Genomic DNA, 20113 nt, shown 5'->3' on the forward strand with positions numbered 1-20113 from the left:
TCAAATGCCAGGAAAGAAGAGAGGACCTACCCCAATTCAGAAACCACACCCCAGTCATACTCAGCCCCCTACCATCAGCCCAGCCCTCCATCTTGCCAACCCCAGTGCCCCCCCAACTCCATTGTCAAAAAATAAAATAATTCAAAGAAAAAACAGCTCATAAAATAGTAAACAAAATAAAGTCAGTTTTCTTTCTTTTTTTTTTTTTAAGAACAAAATGAAACTTGAGGGAAAACTTACTGGAGTTACAGTTTATCCTGATACAGTCTAGATGGGGAAAAATAAATGAAAGATGAAATTGCATCCTTCAAGGTAACAGCTGCAGACATCCAAAAACAATCAGTCCACCCTTCCGGGGACAGACACACGCAAGAAATGTGGCCATTTTATATATATATATAGTTTGTACAAGTTTAAGGGTGGGTGTATATGTACAGTATATTATTTAGTAAAGTTGGATACATATATATATACACACACACACATATATATATATACACATATGTATAGAGATATATACTGGTATACATATATATCCACAATAGACACCAAGCATGTTTGTTTTTTTTTCCAAAAGCCTATTCATTTATAGAAACTATTCCAAACCTGCACTTTGAAATATTAATTTGTTAAACTTGGAAATTAGGCAAAATTTCCCCCACCAAATGCAGATGATATTCTATTTTCCCCTATAATTTATGTTCTTAAAATTTAACTTTAGAAGTACCATTAATGCAATTTTGGTTATTAGTGTTCCAAAGAGACATCTCACTGGTCTGACACATTGTATCATTTTTAAAAAATCGGTCCTTGAATTTTCCCAGTGCAGTATTTAACCCCTTCTCTTTATCTAAAAACAAATCCCTTCCACCCTCTCCTTAGGTCCCGAATGCTACAGAAATTTGCAAAGGCAGACTTGCCATCACCCGTAGAGGCAAGGAAAGGGTTAACACCACCTGGTCATTTCCTGTCATAAAATGGCCACTTGCAAACAGCTAACCGCACAAACACCCATCCCAGATTTTAGAGAGGTGGGGTCATTGGGTATAGGGCAAGAGGAGTTGTAGGATGTTGTCATAATCAATTGGCTTCTCTGATCACTACTGTTTCAAAGGCTCCCAGACCAACCCACTCACGAAGCCCATCTCTGTCTTCAGGCCTGAATGCCCAGGTTAAATCAGATGCCTACGGCATTCAGGGAGAAGGCAGGGCAGGCTCGTGTGGAGGAGGTCCTGGGCACCTTTGACCTCCTGCCTATGTATGTCACTCTCTGCATCTTGAGGAGAGAAAATTCTTTAGTTTTGGTTTTATTTCTTCAAATGGGAAAGAGAGGGAAGAAAAGTCTAATTGTCTTGATAACCAGGCAAGAATTCCATGCCAGTGGTCAGAGTATTCATCATTTTATTAACCACTACTTAAGAGTCACAGGCACACCCCATAAAAATTCCTGAGTAGAGTCAGTGGGTGTTGGTAGGGGCTTGGGCAGGAATGGCTGGAGAAATTTCTCTGTTGACAGTACCAGCCTGTAAGACTGGATTGCAATTTGGTTTATGATGCTGGGAATTCCAACAAGAATTTGTGTAAAGCCAGACATTAAAAGGTAGAAATTAAATGATAGACAAAAGGCAGATTGGTACAAGGAAAAGTACAGGTGCCAACTGTGCTCTCCTGCTGGTGAAGGTTGATCCAGTACATTTTAGAGGAGTTGTGGAGGATAATGCCACCATTTGAATGTCCCAAAGCAAACTATTCTAATAGAGCAAGTGAAAATGGAACCAGTGGCCACCAGCAGGGAAGAGTGAAACCATGTGAAAATCCAGATAGGAACAGTTCACAATACCCAGTCATTCTGAGGGAGGAGGAGGGCAGCTTATCTGTTCCCCAGAAGAACATCTCTTGAGAAAAATCTGGGTTTGGTTTCGTGCGGTTAGGTTTGTCATGTGTCGTCAACCGCAACAGAAAAGTGGGAGCAAACAGCCCTGGAGCAACCGGTACGATCACCAGACAGGGGAGGCCATGCCCCTGGGAGGACAAGGGAGAAGGGAGGGCAGGCACAGGGAGCAGGTGGGACCTCAGCTATTGGCTGCATCTACCATCACCCAAAGCTGGAGCAAGGCCCCTTCCTGGAGTATTGAAGAGGCAGGAGAAAGAGGTGACTGGGCATGCTCAGGAGAGAGGACCCAAGGAGGAGTGGGCCCCAGGCCACAAACTTAAGTTATGGCTTTCTTCTTTGGTTTCTGTGCAGCTGAGTATTTTATTGTCAGATAAGAATGTTGTGTAGGGGGAGGTGCGAGGCTGGCCTCATCCTTCTAGATCATCCAAATGGTTTCATGAGATGTGAACAGTATCTTTAAACCATGAGAGGACCTGGGTTCCTGAGACAGCAGTCAATTTGTTTAAGTCAAGACAAGAAGAATTATTCTTATTATGATTTTTTACTTTACCTGAAGAATAAATGGTTTGGGGAGAAAAATCTACCCTGGTCTCTTTTTTACGAGTTCTGAGGCTATGGTCTTATTAGTGAGGACATGTATTTTAATGAAAAATAAGCTGGGAGAATTTGCTCAAGATGGCCTTTTCCTTTAGATCTATCTTTGATAGCAGCCAGACTTAACTCTCTGCCTTTAAAAATCCTGCCTGAGTCTTGGCATAACATTTGAGGTGTGTGTCTATGTATGCATTTGTGTGTGTGTGTGTGCATATGTAGTGTCTGTTTTGTTTAAATCAGCTTGTTTAGTTTAGCAAATGAAGAAAAATGATCATTTTCCATATTGGTGATCTTTGGGCTGAGTGTGGAAAAGATGAGTGTTTCTAAAAGTTTTGTTTTCAATAATGCATGAAACAGTAGTCAGCAAGGCTAGAGGGAGAATATCTGGAGAATTTCAATGCAGTTAACCAAACTGCATAACACTGCCCCAGAGCCTCCATCATGGAAGAAGTATTTCTGGCTTTCTGCTAAGGATCCTGAAGACTGTACCCCATATAGGCTGCCTTTTCTGTAGTGTGGCTCAATTAACTTGAGCCTAGGAAAAAGGAGATCTCTCTCTAGCAGGTTACAAAGGTGACCATCATGAAAGTTGTTTGAAGTCATTAAGAACATCATGTCATTGATCCACAATATAGACCTGTAGAGGTAACAGATAATCTATGATGATCTAGCAGCTTAGAGACAGGAGTTATAGTCCCTGTACCAACTTTTTACATAAGCTTTAAAAAGTCATATTTCTTGCTTTGTTTCACATCTGTAAAAGTAAACATAAAAACACTTTTGTGATTTATCTCACAAAATTATTAAGATATTAAAATAAGACAAGGTCTCTTAAATCTTTAAATATACTATAATAATGAAATACTGTTATTGTATTTTTTAATAATCAAGGAGCAAAATATGGTTGATCAGAACCATATTTTGAACCAACCTCACAACTTCTAAAAACGGGTTGTGTGATGCAGGATACTCGTTCTTTGGTATATGCTATTATCATATATGGCTGTTTTCAGAAAACAAAGTCCTTAGAAAACCCTCGTTATCTTGGTAGGTAGCAGATAAGTTATATCAAAGGAACATATACTAGGCTTTTTTATATGAGCTTGTATAGGTAAGCAATTTGAAATAAATAGGAGTATCATCTGTACATGTGCTATAAAACCAAGATATCTTAAATGCAGTAAGAGAACAAGGTGAACAAAATGATCATTTGAAGTTTGGGGGGCTGCTTGTGAATGCAAACTTTGCTTGCAGATGTTTTCTTTCATAACCAAGGAAGAAGGAAATGTGAATTTGTGGCAGAAAGAAAGAAAAAACTTATGAAATTGTATCTTTAGGAGACAGAGTAGAACAACATTTGGACCAAGCCTGAATATGAGAAGGTACAGGTTCACAGGCACAAACAATTTAAATTTAACTTCCCAATGTAAGGTTTGAAATAAAGTTAAACTCTAAACAGCAATTGTGATGAACCATACCCTTCAGGGAAAAAGGAAATCACGACTGCTTTTGGAGGAACACTGTGCTCTCCAGGGAGAGACTAACTCTCTTTTGCCCAAGATGTTTTAACTTTGGATGAGTTAGATGGATAGTGTGCTGAAAGAAACCAAAAGACCAACTTCTTTAAGAAAAGCACATCTCCCAGATTTTGGTCACAGTTTAAAATAGAAAAGTTATGATTCTAGGAATACACATGGAGTCTGTGACTAACTCTGATGTGCGTGAGTGTGAGGGTGTGAGATTCCATCTCTTCCTCTGGTGGCACATCCCTTTTATCCCTCCCTTTATCCTGTTTTTTTTTTTTTTTTTCCTCCTAAGATGTGAGACTTGTCACGGTTGACTTTCTAATCTTTACAAAACAACATCTAATAAGGAAAAACAAGTTGTGTTTCGTGGCACAGGGTTACTCCCCCAGGGTCCCATGCGGCTGAATCATCCTCATGGGCACATCCCTCTTTGACTTTGAACTAGCGGCAGAGATAAAAATTGTCTTCATCTTCTTTTACTATGAGCTATGTAGGGGATTTGTCTGTCTGTTTTGTGATTCTGGTTTTGCTTTTGTGTTTTATCTCTTCTGCTGTTTTCCAGAGTAGTAGGTGATCGGTAGCTAGTGGTTGGTTTTAGGTAATATGCACCTAAGCTGGTCTGTATAAGGTGGGGAGGATGGTGTACAGAAGGGAAGGTTGGAGGGACAGGGGTATGCCAGCCCCTGTAGGCTGCTCAGTACTCTCTGTTCACAAGGCTGTTTGCAATGCGGGCCGCAGGCTTTGGGCCTTTGAAGGGTTGAATACCATCTTTTGATTTACCATGGTTGATGATTGGGAGGATTGGAAACTCAAGAGCACACATGAAAAGATCCAGCAAAAGAGAATGACAGAACCTAAAATAACCAAACACATATGTACACAAACAAAAGAAAACCAAGAAACACAGTGACAACCAAAATCAAATGAGGTTGGGCAAGGAAAAGGGCACAGTATTGTAAAAGCTGCAAATGAGAAGGAGACAACAACAACAAAAAGACATAACTAGATAAGCCACTTCTCAAAACAGTCCTCTGTGCACTAGAGATTTCAGAATTACAGTGTAGGTATTTTGCAAGTATGAGGAGTTGACCTGACAGCAGACAGGACTGGTATGAATTCAAAGTCCCATCTTCCCACCAGGCTGTCTTGGACTTCCAGGGTCTTGAATCTAGTACATTTGTCCATCATGTCACCCCTGGACCTTTAGCAAGCTGCTCCACTAAAATCTTTATAAAGATTATATATCCAAACATATACTACACAGACAAATAAATCCATTAGCTTGGAAAGTTTAGACTCAGCTATAACACTAATCCTCTCAGCACTGGGCATTGACTTTCTGCTGAGTTGAAAGAGCAGAAATAATGGTTGGTGGGTTGTTCCTTTCCAAACCCCAGGCCCCCATTCTCCACTGAAGATCCATTAAAATCCAGTAAAGAGAGTAAATAGCAGGAGAGAATATGAGGCCACAGAAGAATTTCTACAATATTAATCACAGGTATCTGTAGTGAAAGAATAGATCCTGTCCCAAGAGAACTACAAATCTGAGGTTGTCATAGTTTTTCAATTCTATGGTAAAATTGATATTCTTTGTACAGAATTTATGGGTAATAATGTGAGGTCATGACCTTTACCAAAAAGGCTACTGAGATGTGGTTCAGAGTGTCAGGAAGGAAAGTGGGTTCATTATCAGAGGGCACATTTTCCTTCCACATGTCAGAGTCTCTCAACTTAGGGAACCATATTTTCAATGAGACCAAAGAAACAATCTGACTTGTCTCTCTAGGAAAAAGAATCAGGAGACCTCATTATCTCTAGGGCTAACAGAATTCTTAGTCTGAACAGTTTTCTGGAGCTAGTGGGTCGTGCCTCTCATCCTGTGCCTGTCCTTCATCCTCTTAAACCCCACCCCCTCACTTTGCCTCTTCTCCTGGCCCATTTGTGCCCTTGGTGTTGACTGTTTTGAGTGGTGACCAAGGAATTGGACTTAATGGGAATATGATTGATCAAAAGATGGACCAAAGTAGCGTGTTTTACACAAAGCTAAACGATTTCAAAAAACCAAGAACGGAAACTTAAAAACAAATAATCTAGTAAAGAAATCACCACTGTCAGAAACCAGAAATCGACATCAAAACCTCATGCAGAAACAAGGAGAAGGTTTTTGTTGCTGTTGGGTTTTATCCTTCGTCTATTAAACAAGAGGTGAGCAGCTAACTTTCAAGAAACACAAAGAATTCAATCAAACCAATGAAAATCAGAAAAGAAAGGGAAGACAAGCCCAAACAGAGTAGCAGAGGGTCCTTCATACGATACCTAAGTTAACCATGAGCTTGACGCGACCCCCATCGAGCTCCAGGCGCAGAGTATCAGCAGAGTCCCTGGAGGTAGTAGCCACCAGGAGCCCGTAGGCTCGCTGGGACATGAAGCGGAAGGACACGTCCTCAGCCTCGGTGTGCATGACCATGGGCATGATGATCTTCATGTACATGCTGCCGTCATAGCTCAGGATGGACGCCTCTGCCAAAGAAGAGGGGAGCAGACTGTTAACATGAGGGATGCTACATTTTCACATATCCCTTTGCATCCAAGTTGAGGAGAGAGGTACCAAATTTGCAGCCAGGGGATGAGTGTTTGATAGACTTCCATTGTCGCTATCTTTCACCTGTGTGACCTTGGCCAGACGGCCTAATTTCTGAGGCTCTGTTTACTCATTTGCAAAAGGCGTTTGACAGCTCTAGTATCTGTGTTAGGATGCTCACAGACTTGCCCAGGGGACCAAATTGAATGGTGGATGTGAAGGTATTTTGCAAAAGAGAAAATACACCCACAAATAGTAGTAATTGTAATGCTGGATGTTGTGGTTGAAGGAAAAACATGCTCAGCGAAATAAGCCAATCCCCAAAAAACAAAGGCCGAATGTTTGCCCAGATAAGTGGATGATGATTCATAATGGGGGTCAGGGGGTGGGAGGGCTGGAGAAGAATGGAGGAGCTTTAGATTACGTAGAGGGAAATGAGAGAAAGGAGGGGGGTGGGGATAAGAAAGATGGTGGAATGAGACAGACATCATTGCCTATGTACATGTATGACTACATGAATGATAGGAATCTACATAGATGTATGCCCAACCATAGAAATGAAAAGTTGTACCCCATTTGTGTACAATGAATCAAAATGCAGTCTTAATAAAAAAAAATTAAAACATTTTCTATACAGTTATGTCTAATGGCTACCTACTATTTCACTTTCATGGTCTAAGTAACTATTCTTATTGTTGAACATTATAAAATTAAGAGTAAGTTGGCATCAGTGAATGTGAGTATCTGTAGTAGTTCAGATATAATGGCCAGAGGCTTACTCATTCGTACTTCTGCTTACAAGAACTATTTATAATGTGAAATTTCACATCTCTGGAGTGAATTTTTTTTTTTTTTTGGTTATAAAGTAACACTCATTAAAATAAAAGTCTATATTTCTTAAAAATAAACTCTGCAAATCCCTGTAAGTATTTTCATCAAGAATAGGAGGAGAGCAGACATTTATAACCACTTGAGCAAACAGATATTGGCCAGAGAGCTTCTGGAGGGAGGAACAGGCAGCAGCAGCAGGCTGGTGCACATAACATCCCTCATGACCAGGCCCTGTGAGAGATGCTCAGCCCATTCAGAGAAGATTGAGAGAGCTGGAGCTAGAGCAAGAACAATAAAAAGTTAATGGTACCCATGGGAAACTCATTTTGCTTGTATTCAAACAGAACTTCTGTAAGTAATAGAAGGAACACTTGTACTTGATATATCCTTCAGTACTAGCATGTTGTTTAGAAGACTTCCACCCCCACCCTCATAGGTTATTGCAGTACTATCGTGTGGGTTTATTGTTTCCATTTTCAAACAAGAAAATCAAAACTCTTAGAAGGATGTGTTATCATTCCAAAATCACACGGCATAGATTGTAACCTATAATACCTGATGCCAAGTCTGTTTTATAACACCATGATGCTCAAAATGTAAAGTTTAAAATTTAATCATCCATTCAGCAAATATCTTCAGAGAACCAGGAAGAAACTATCATTCCAGTCCCATGAAGCCAGCCTGTCACTGGGCTCAACATCTGGCCCTGAGTATGTTCTTTATTAAATATTTGCTGCTGTCAAATAATTGCTACCTACATGTACTGTAGTGAAAACACAGATGAAACAAAGTCCTTGTGCTAAAGATAGACATATCATGAACAAATAACTTTATGAACACAAAAATAGTTAAATAACAGAGGAGAGGTATAAAATGTCAGTGATGGCATTCAGAAGAGTCTGAGCAGGTCTTGGGAGATGGGTGGGATTTGTGATGAGAGAAATGAGGGCATCACATTTGACAGGAAGACTAGATATCACCTCTACAGGCATAAAGAAAGAAAGAAGGGGGATTCTCAGATAATATCAAACAATTCAATTTAACACAAACATAAGGTGTATATTTGGAGAAGTAGAGCTGGCTTTCTGTATTCACAGATTCCACACTGTGGATTCAACCAGCCTTGGAATAAAATTATTTGTAAAAATTTTACATGTGCTTAGTGTGTATAGGCTTTTTCTTATTATTATTTCCTAAAAAATATAGTACAATAACTATTTACATAGAATTTACAGTATAAGTGGTATTATAAGCAATATAATCTATAAGAGGATATGTGATGGTTATATGCAAATACTCTGTCATTTTATATAAATACTTGAGCATCTGTTGATTTTGGTATCCACTAGGGTTCTGGAGACAATCCTCATGGATACAGAAGAGAAATCATCTGTGACAGTAGTTACAGAGGTCATCAGAGATTGGAATAAAATTAATGGGCTTTGGGAGACCCTGGGAAGTAAGGGAGTAGTTGAGATTTTGAGAAGGTACTATGATACATTCATTTGTATACTGTGGGCCAGGCACTCTTTTAGGTGTTGAGGACATAACAATGAAGAAAGAAATATCCCTGACCGAAAGTACAGAAGGAATTGAAACAGGAGGAGAGAGGAGGCAGAGAGACGACACGGAGGTTCCTGAAACAGCCTATACCATCACCACACCCTGCCCTATTTACATAACACACAAAAGGTTCATGAAAAGTAATGTAAAGGCATCTGTTCAAATTCCTGGAAAGCAACCATCTCTAGGGTGAAACCCAGGCCATGCTAATAGATGTACATTACAGTTTACAAACTCTAAGGGGAAAACAGATAACAGTTGTAGGCATTTTCACAATAAAAGGCATATCATGAAGATCTGTTCTTAGATGGGAAACATAATCTAAATTTAACACATGCTCCAGATGTGAAAGAAACAATTTTACTTAGTGGAAGAGCAGAATCAAAAGAAGGTTAAAAATGGTACCTAACATTTATTGAACACCTGCTGTTTTCTTGGTGCTTTCTAGAACTTAACATGCATTAGTCTGAGGGTGTTTTTCAAGATGGCAGCATAGAGGAGGTTGCATTCCTGGTTGCTCCATGGCATGAAACCAAGAAAGCAGACAGCTTCTTTGCAAGGTAGGTGAACAAAAAATGGGGGAGGGACTTTACCGGAATTTTAAACTGGATTTTCAAAGCAGAACAAGGGACAGAGAACGTTGGATGTAATAAAATAAGAAAAAAAAATCCCCAGCAGCACAGCTGTTGCTGTGACTGGGCCAGAAGCATAAGCCAAAGCAGTCCCTCTATGAGCATAGGAGAGGAATAAGGGAATTAAAGAAACCTGTATTTTTGGGAGGCCCAAGACATGTCTGGGTGAGGAGCATTTACAGATCAGGAACATTGTCCAACAAACCTAAAAGATGCACTCCATGATATCTGTGTGCAGGTAGAGAAGCCACCATCTCTCCTGGCAGCATTCAGAGGACAAAGGAAAGGATTATTTGGAAGTAGTGGCATGGGGGCTGGCAGCTGAGGGAGCCAATTCCTGGCAAACCCAAGTTGAGCCTGAAATACAGGCCCAGTAAATACACACCGCATGACATAAAATGTGCTTCAGTGAACAGGAGAAAATTAAATGTGGAGAGAGGTTTATGCAAGGGACAACTGGTCACAATCCCCCCCACCACCTTGCCAATCCACCTGCTTGCAAGACCAGCTTGGAGAGACACATCTAGATGGGAAATCAGAAGATTTGGAGACGGAACCTGAGACCAGGAAACCTGGGGTATGAAGGTGACATAAGGACTAAGAATTGGTTCCACCACCACATGAGTGGAAACCAAGGAAGATCCCTGGGGTACAGTCTTCCAGCGTGGACCAGCAACTACCGAGTACTAGAGTTCAAATCAGATGAACTGACTTAAAATCTCCAGACCAATTGGTATTCAATGAAGAGCCTGAAGCCTGCCTAAGCCTAAACCTTGCATCCAGAAATTGTGCCTCTGGGATTACCTCTCTTACTCCAGCAATCCAGAGTTTAGAGCACACTCTCCCGATAACCCTACCTAAACTGCTGAAAAGAGAAGCTGAGAATATTTTGAACTCCAACAGAAAGAATTCTTTAACTTCTCATCAAGACTTTTTTCTTTTTTTTTTTTTTTTAATTCTTTTTCTCTGTTTAATTGTGACCTTGGTGGTATATGGACAGTTACACATTTTCATAGTTATCTTTTTTCTCATTTGTAGCATTTTTGAAACCAGTTATTTTTCATGGATTAGTTTTTTTGTGAACTTGGTTGTTTTATTAGTATATTTTAGTTTTGTTTTATATGCCTTTACTTTTATTTTTAATTTCTAAATTTTTTTACTCTATATATATGTGTTTGTATATATATGTATCTATATTTCTCTTACCTGTTTCCTGTGATTCTCTCTTTTCTTTGACTAACAGCCAATCTCTATTGTTCTATCTTTAACTCTTCCTTTAATTTTTTACATCTGTTTTCTCTCCTCCTCCCTCACCATCATCACTTCCCTCCTGCATCACTTCTGTTATCTCCCTGACTACCATTTGAACTTGTAAACCCTTTTCCAAACATGTTGTTTTTATTGTAGGCCATAACTTATCATATAATTTCTGTTTATTGTGGTAATTAATATTGTAGACATCATAGTGGAACTATTTGGTTTAATGCTGTTAATTGTTTGTGTTGGTTTTTGTTATTATTTTTCTCCCCATAAACAGTGAGGTACTAGAAACATAAGAGACACTATAAGTCCACAGGGTAGAAACTTGACTGTCTCAGATTCATAGTGTTAGATGGGCAGACACACAAACAACATGAAAAAACAAGGAAACAAATCGCTCCATACAAACCAAGATACTCCAATAACAGAATCCATCAATACCATAGTGGAAGAAATGTCAGAGAAGGAGTTTAGAATGTGCAACATTAAACTGATCTGCAAAGTAAAGGATGGTATAAAGAATGAAATCAGAGAAAAAGTACAAGAAGTGAACGATCACTTCAATGAAGAGGCAGAGATTCTGAAAAAATACCAAACAGAAATCCTGGAAATGAAGGAAACAATAAACCAAATTAAAAATTCAGTAGAAAGCATTATCAATAGACTAGACCATGTGGAAGACAGAACCTCAGGCAATAAAGACAAAATATATAAATACTGAAAATAGAGTTGACTACAGAGAGAAGATTTTAAGATGTTAAGAATTATGAGACAACATGAAAAGACCAAATTTAAGATTTATCAGAATAAATGAAGACTTGGAGATACAAACAAAAGCATGTACAATCTTTTCAATGACACAATATCTGAAAAATTCCCAAAATCTAAACAATCAAATGGAAAATCAAATATAAGAGGCTTACAGGACCACAAATGTACAAAATTACAACAGACCCTCAACCAAATCATATTATAATGGAAATGTCTAGCATACAGACTAAGGGAGAATGTTAGAGGCTGCGAAAGAAAAATATAGAATTATGTATGGGGGAAACCAATTTGGATATCAGCTGATTTCTCAATTCAGACCCTCAAAGCTAGGAGGTGTTGGAATAACATACACCAAGCTCTAAAAGAAAATGAATGCCAACCAAGAATCCTACATCCAGAAAAATTAAGCTTCAGATTTGAAGATGAAATAAAAACCTTCCATGATAAACAAAAGTTAAAAGAATTCACAACTAGAAAGCCTGCACTAAAGTATATTCTCAAAAAAAATATTCTATGAATATGAAATGAAAAAAAAGTGAAAACCAGCAAAGGGAGTAACTACATTAAAGGAATAGTCAAAGGAGAAACTAATTAAAATTAAACACTAGAAATAAACCCAAATGTCCAGAAATACAAATCATATCTCAGTAATTACCATGAACATTAATGGTCTCAACTTATCAATCAAAAGACATAGACTGGCAGATTGGATTAAAAAACAAGACCCAACAATATGCTGTCTCCAAGAAACTCACCTCATAGGCAAAGACTTCCACAGACTGAAGATGAAAGGATGGAAGAAAGCACATCACTCACATGGATCACATAAACGAGCAGAGATTTCCATCCTCATATCAGATAAAGTAGACTAGAAGCCAAAGTTAATTAGAATGGACAAAGAAGGGCATTTCTTACTGTTTAAGGGAATTATACATCAACAAGTACATAACAATCATATATTTATGCACCATTGGAGCATCTAAGTACATCAAACAATTCCTTCTAAACTTCAAGAATCAAATAGACCACAACACAAAAAATACTGAGTGACTTTAACATACCTCTCTTACTACTGGATAGGTTCTCCAAACAAAGACCAAACAAAGAAACTATAGAACTAAATAATACAATCAATAACTTTGACTTAACAGATAATATAGACTATGTCATTCATCAACGAGAGAATACACTTTCTTCTCAGTAGTACATGGATCCTTCTCTAAAATAGCCCATATCTTGTGCCACAAAACAACTCTTAATAAATACAAAAAAAATAGAAATACCCTGCATTCCATCAGATCATAATGGAATGAAATTAGAAATTGATGATAAAATAAAAAATAGAAGATACTCTAATACCTGGAGATTAAATAATACACTATTGAATGAAGAATGAATAGCAGAAGAAATCAGGGATGAAATTTAAAAAATACTCAGAGGTAAATGAGAATAGTGATATAACGTATCAAAATCTCTGGAATGCTATGAAGGCAGTGCTAACAGGAAAGTTCATTGCATTGAGTTCATTCATTAAAAAAATAGAAAGTTAATGAATAAATGACCTAATATTACATCTCAAAGTCCTAGATAAAGAAGAACAAATCAACACCAAAAGCAGTAGAGGACAGGAAATAATTAATATAAGAACTGAAATCAATGAAATTGAAAGAAAAGAAACAATTTTAAGAATTGACAAGACAAATAGTTGGTTTTTGAAAAAAAAATTAAAACTGATAAACCCTTAATCACACTAACAAAGAGAAAGTAAACTCAAAAGTACTAAAATTCATGATGAAAAAGGAAATATAATGGATACTTCTGAAATAAAGAAGATAATCAAACTATTTTGAAAATTTATACTCCAATAAAATAGAAAATATTGAAGACATTGACAAATTTCTTGAGACATATGACCTACTCATACTAAATCAGGAGGACATACACCATTTAAACAGATCAGTTTCAAGCAGTGAAATAGAAGACACCATCAAAAGTCTACCAATTAAGAAAAGTCCAGAACCAGACAGATTCTCAGCTGAGTTCTATAAGAGGTTCAAAGAAGAATTAACATATTGTTAATTGTTAATACTCCTCAAAGTATTCCATGATATAGGAAAATGAGGGAATACCTCCAAACGCATTATATGAAGCTAATATCACCCTGATACCAAAACTGGACAAAGACACATCAAGGAAAGAAAACTTTAGACCAATATCCCTGATGAATGTAGACACAAAAATCCTCAATAGAATTCTGGAAAGTCACACACAAAAACATTATAACAACCCCAACATGACCAACTGGGGTTCCTCCCAGGGATACAGGTTGGTTCAACACATGAAAATTAACAAATATAATTAATCACATCAACAGACTTAAAGACAAGAATCATATGATCATCTCAATAGATACAGAAAAAAACATTTGAGAAAATACAGCACCCTTTCATGTTGAAAACACTAGAAAAACTAGGAATTGTAGGAACATACCTCAACATTTTAAAAGCTATATATGCTAAACTCAAGGCCGATATCATTCTAAATGGAAAAAAAAAATGAAAGCATTCCCTCTAAGAACTGGAAAAGACAAAGATGCCCTCTTTTGCCACTTTTATTCAACATTGTCCTTGAAACTCTAGCCAGAGCAATTAGACAGAAGAAAGAAATTCAAGGGATACCAATAGGAAAAGAACTCAAACTATCACTATTTGCTGACAACATGATTCCATATTTAGAAGATTCAAAAAATTCCACCAAAAAACTTCTAGAACTAATAAATGAATTCAGCAAAGTCACAGGATATAAAATAAACACCCATAAATCAAATGCTTTCCTATATATCAGTGATGAATCCACTGAAAGAGAAATTAGGAAAACTATCCCATTCACAATAGTCTTAAAAAATTTTGGGGAATCAATCTAACAAGTGTGAAATACCTCTACAATGAAAACTACAGAACACTAAAGAAAGAAATTGAAGAATAGCTTTGAAGATGGAAAGATCTCCCATGTTCTTGGTTAGACAGAATTAACATTGTCAAAATGGCCATACTACCAAGAGCTCTATACAGATTTAATGTAGTTCCTATTAAAATCCCAATGACATTCTTCATAGAAATAGAAAAAAGCAATCATGAAAATTTATTTAGAAAAATAAGAAACCCAGAATTTCCCAAGCAATCCTTAGCAAGAAAAGTGAAGCAGGAGGTATCACAATACTATACCTTATATTATACTACAGAGCCATAGTAACAAAAAAATGGCATGGGGTTGTCACCAAAAGAGACACATAGACCAATAACGCAGAAAAGAAGACACAGAGACAAACCCACATAAATACAATTACCTCATACTAGACAAAGGCACCAAAATCATAAATTGCAGAAAAGATAGCCACTTCAACAAATGGTGCTGGGAAACTGGAAATCCATATGCAGTAAAATGAAATTAAATCCCTATCTCTCACCAAACATGAAACTCAATTTAAAGTAGATCAAAGCCTTAGGCACTAAAACAGAGATCCTGCACCTAATAGAAGGAAAAATAGGCCCAAATCTCCACCATGTCAGCTTAGGAACTGACTTCCTTAACAAGACTCCTAATGCACAAGAAGTAAAATCAAGAATCGATTAATGGGATGGAATCAAACCAAAACGCTTCTTCTCAGCAAAGAAAACAATCAATAACATGAAAAGAGCCTATAGAACGGGAGAAAAGCTTTACCTCAGATACAGCATGAATCTTCAGGATATATAAAGAACTCAAAACACCTATCACCAAAAAACCAAATAACCCAGTCAATACAAGGGCTAAGGAACTGAACAGACACTTCACAGAAGAAATATAACCAATCAACAAATACATGAAAAAAAATGTTCAACCTCTCTTGCATTTAGAGAAATGCAAATCAAAACCCCACCGAGATTTCATCTCATTCTAGTCAGAGTGGCAAATATCAAGAATACAAGCAACAATAAATGTTGGCAAGGACATGGGCAAAAAAGTACACTCATACATTGTTGGTGGAGTAGGGGATTGGTGCTACCACTATGGAGATTCCTCAGACAACTTGGAATGGAACCACCATTTGACCCAGCTATCCCATGCCTCAGTTTATACCCAAAGGTCTTAAAGTTAGCATACCACCATGACACAGTCACATCAATGTTTATAGCAGCTCGATTCACAACAGCTAAACTATGGAACCAACCTAGGTGCCCTTCAACAGATGAATGATAAAGAAACTCTGGTATATTTACACAGTGGAAGATTACTCAACTTTAAATAAGAATGAAATTATGGCTTTTTCTAGTAAATGAATGGAAATGGAGACTATCATGCTAAGTGAAATAAGTCAATCCCAAAGAATCAAAGGCTGAATGTTTTCTTTGACATGTGGATGCTAATTCACAAAGTGGGGTGGTGCCTAGGGAAGAATCCAGGTACTTTGGATTATACAAAGGGGAGTAAAGGGAGGGGAGTGTATAAGGGGATAGGAATGATAGATTGAATCAGACATTATTACCTGATGTGCAAATATGATTACAGGACCTATGTAAATCTTTATCATGTACAACCAGAAGAATGAGAAGTTATACTTCATTTATGTATGATGTGTCAAAATGCATTCTACTGTCATGTATAACTAATGAAAATAAATTTAAAAATTTAAAAAAAAAGGTCACTTATTCCTCAAGAAGATCATGAGGAAGACATTACTATTTTACTTTATAAATACCAGGTCAGACAGCTAATTATTGGCAGACATGAGAACTGAATGCAGGCAGTGTGATTCTCAAGACTGTCTGCTTAATCATCTACCCAAGTATGGGAGAGCTATGCCAGGAATGTGGCCATGTTTCTATCAGCAATGCACATCAATAATGCTTAGGGAGGGGGGTGTATGTGTGCATAGATAGACACAGATGCCATTATTTAAACTTGTATAATTTTTATAAACATATAAATCATCACAAACACCATAATGCATATATTCCTATCATTTCATATAAATATGCACAAGATCTGTGAATTTGTGTAATTACATATGCCACCAGTTGTCATTATACACCTTCTCCCATACACAATCACACATATGTAGACCCCTCTTCAAGAGATATTAGGATAACAAATGTGCCATGAAATTGTTTTGATGTATTCAACTTAAATACATCCACAATTAATGTCTATTTTTGTTCTTTCTGAATATGTGTAGTCCAGAACATACATATAAATGAATGCATCATTTTTATTTTATTGGAAGTATTAGAGAATAAATATAAGGTGAGTATGAAGTTAAACAGTTAATGGTTTGAAATCAAGTGTGTATCCCAATGTGTGCATCGCTGGGCATTCTATTATTAACCCAATATTTTTAAGGGAAGGGTGATGAAGCAGAAAATTTAATATAGGAGTCAGCTGACACAAAATCCATTCTTTGAATTCATATGAATTTGCTTAAAAGATGTCAAATGCAAGGATTGCCATGAATAGAATCCTGCATTTAGTGGAAAAATAAGCCTCATAAGGAGAAGTTATTCAATATAAATCTATCAGAGTGTTGACTACTGATAGTCCACATCATGGGATGTCCATACCATGGTACCTAGTAACTACCTGATGTTGTTCATCTTTTTATTCTTAATGCTTACAACATGTTTCTTAATTTTTCAGAATCCATTTTATCTTATACCAATTCCACTTTTCTTTACTCTTCGGTACTGGGGATCAAACTAACTACCACTGAGCTATGTCCCCAACCTAAAATATAGAAACTATACTCCTACACAGCTCTCTTCCTTTCCTCCTTTTTTGTGTTATTATTTATATTATACATTACAAACCAAATAATATATATTGCTATAATGATTACCTTGGAAAAACATGTCTTTTTAAAAAGCTAAGAGGAGGAAGGAGATCTCTGCTTACCGAGTTTATTTTTTAATTAAGCTTATTATTTGCCATCTCTGACATTCTTAATTTCTTCTTGTGGTTTCAAGTTACCATCTGGTATTATTTCCTTTTTCCAATATAGCTTCATTCATTTGGGTTTTATTGCCAAATATATGACAATTCTATATGTTATCAGCACAATACAATTTTATAGATATTGTTTTATGCATTTGCTTTTAAAATCATTTAAGGAAAAAAACAGGTAATTATACTGTCTTTTATCATTACCTACACAGTTACCTTTACTGGAGTTCTTTGGCTTTTTTTTTTTTTTTTTGTATAAATTAAAATTAATGTGTGCTGTCATTTCCTTTAAAAAAGCTTGAAGTTCTTTCAGTAGTTCTTGTAAGGTAAGTGTGCTTGCAATGTGTTCTCTGTTTTGGTTTGTTTGGGGATGTCTTTATTTCATCTTCATTTTTTTGAAAGACAGTTTTGCTGGATATAGGCTTACTTTACTGATAGTTATTTTTCTTTCATCACGTTGATCATCATCCCATTGCCTTTGGCTCCATGGTTCCTGAAGAGATGTCAGCTGTTAGTTGCATTGTGGTGCCGTTGGATATGATGAATATTTTTTTTCCTGCTGCTGCTTTCAAGACTTTGTAATTTACTTTCAACATCTTTATTATAATATATCTGGATGTGGATCTCTTTGGTTGGACTTCTTGGATGTCAAGTTAGTGTTTTTCATCAAATTTGGGAAGTCTTCAGACATAATTTGAACATTTCCTCTGCCCCTTTCTCTCTCTCTCCTTTCTCCCAGGTTTTCCCATTATACGGGCATTGGCACACTTAAAGGTACCCCCACATTTCTCAGAAACTCTATATTTATTAATTATTTCTTTCTTTCATTCAGATTACATGATCTATTGATGTATCTCCAAATTGATTCTTTTGCCAATTCAAATCTACTGTTGAGCCCCTCTAGTGAATTTTTCATTATACACACACGCACACACCAGTGATTGAACCCAGGGGTGCTTAACCACTGATCCACAACCCCAGCCCTTTTTAAAAATTTTTAAAAATTTTATTTAAAGACATGGTCTTGCTGAGATACTTAGGGCCTAAGTTGCTGAGGTTGGCTTTGAACTCATAATCCTCCTGCTTCAGGCTCCCAATCATTTATACATCTTAACCTCAAAACTTCCATTTAAAGGTAGACATACTTCGTGAATAATTTTATACTTTATTAATATTATTGATTTGATGAGTCATTATTTCATTTTCCTTTCATTCTTTGAGCATAGTTTCCCTTAGTTCTTTGAACAACATTTATAATAGCTATATTAAAGTTTTTGTCAGTTAGGTCCAATATATATGCCCCCTAAAAGACAGTTTCTATTGCATATTTTTCTATGCATGAATCATACTTCCCTAATTATTTGCAAGCCATATAATTTTTTAATGAAAATTGAACTTTTAGATCAGACATTGTAACATTATGAATCTTGACTCTCACCCCCACCAAGTCTTTCTTATTTGTTCATATGTTTATTTACTTAGGGATCTGACAGAGCTAATTCTGTGACTTGCATTTCCCCCAACAATGTTAAGGCTCTGATGTTGCCGCTGATGTTTCTCTTTTTTGTTCTACTTTCCTAGATGCTGCCCCTGGATCAATAGGAACCACTTATTGGTCAAATAATATACCTAAATGTGCTTATTCAGTTAAATTTTTACCTGTTGGATATGTATGACTTGGAGTTTGCTTTAAGAGAATTAATAATTTTCTCTCTTGGTCATCCAGAAACTAGAGGCTTGAAAATTATTTCCCTGTCACTCTGATAGTTGTACCCTTGAGAAAAAGAAGTCTTCCAGACCACCAAGGATGGGTATGGTTTTATTTTTAAGCATGGCTTCTGAGGAACAGTGCCTAAGAGGAGTTTGTTGTTCAGCTAGTGCTTCTTGAAAGGTCATGCTTAAGCCCCTTGAATCCAAAAGGCTTCTTTTCCCTAACTGATAGATCTCTATGTGACTTGAGAATGCATTCAAATATGTCCCTATGTCCTGCTCTAATTACCCCTGAGTATGTGCACACTAGCAAATGTGCACAACTTTCTCCACCCAGAGGGATGAATGTAATTGCAGGAGGATCCTTCCCCAGATTCTCTTTACTAAATCTCTGGATGGTTTTGCATTTTCTCATTGCTTCTGCCACCATAGAATTACCTGCTCATTCAGAATTACTTGCCAGCAAGATCGCTATCATTTCAAGAAGCCCTTACCATAAATTTCTCTACACATTATTCTAGACAGTCTGTCCCCTGAGGCAGTGTGGAGCTCTCCATTCTTACAGCCTTCATCTTCTGCTCCATTGCACCTTATTTGGCCACAAAAACGTGGCCCACTTTTGAGGGATGCTCCCTTCATATTAGTAGGCACCAGGGGAAGATGGTAGAGTCTAATCTTCTCAGCTTGCCTTTCGTGACATAGAACCTCTGCCTATGGGTAAGCTGGGGCAGGAAAAATTGGAGCCCTAATATTGGCATGTCAGAATTTCTCTGTG

The 20113-nt window shown here is 37.1% G+C and overlaps 1 protein-coding gene across 19 annotated transcripts in view; it reads right to left on the reverse strand.

Annotated features, from left to right (window-relative positions):
- The window catches only part of NRXN3 (neurexin 3), a 1486572-nt gene that overhangs the window by 949183 nt on the left and 517276 nt on the right, over positions 1–20113 (reverse strand). For 12 of the 19 annotated variants that reach the window (XR_013761785.1, XR_013761786.1, XM_079126722.1 and 9 more), the window contains exons 8-9: positions 6331–6534; positions 241–267 (exon numbers count right to left, since the gene is read on the reverse strand). Coding sequence is in view for 17 of the 19 variants with exons in the window: in XM_079126722.1 (XP_078982848.1) it covers positions 241–267; positions 6331–6534 (231 nt within the window). In the remaining 2 variants the exon portion in view is untranslated. The remainder of the gene's footprint in view (positions 1–240; positions 268–6330; positions 6535–20113) is intronic. The other 7 variants (XM_079126730.1, XM_079126719.1, XM_079126734.1 and 4 more) reach the window with 2 other exon arrangements.

Source organism: Sciurus vulgaris (assembly GCF_902686455.1).
Source record: "Sciurus vulgaris genome assembly, chromosome: 2".
In the NCBI taxonomy this organism is placed as follows: Eukaryota; Metazoa; Chordata; class Mammalia; order Rodentia; family Sciuridae; genus Sciurus; species Sciurus vulgaris.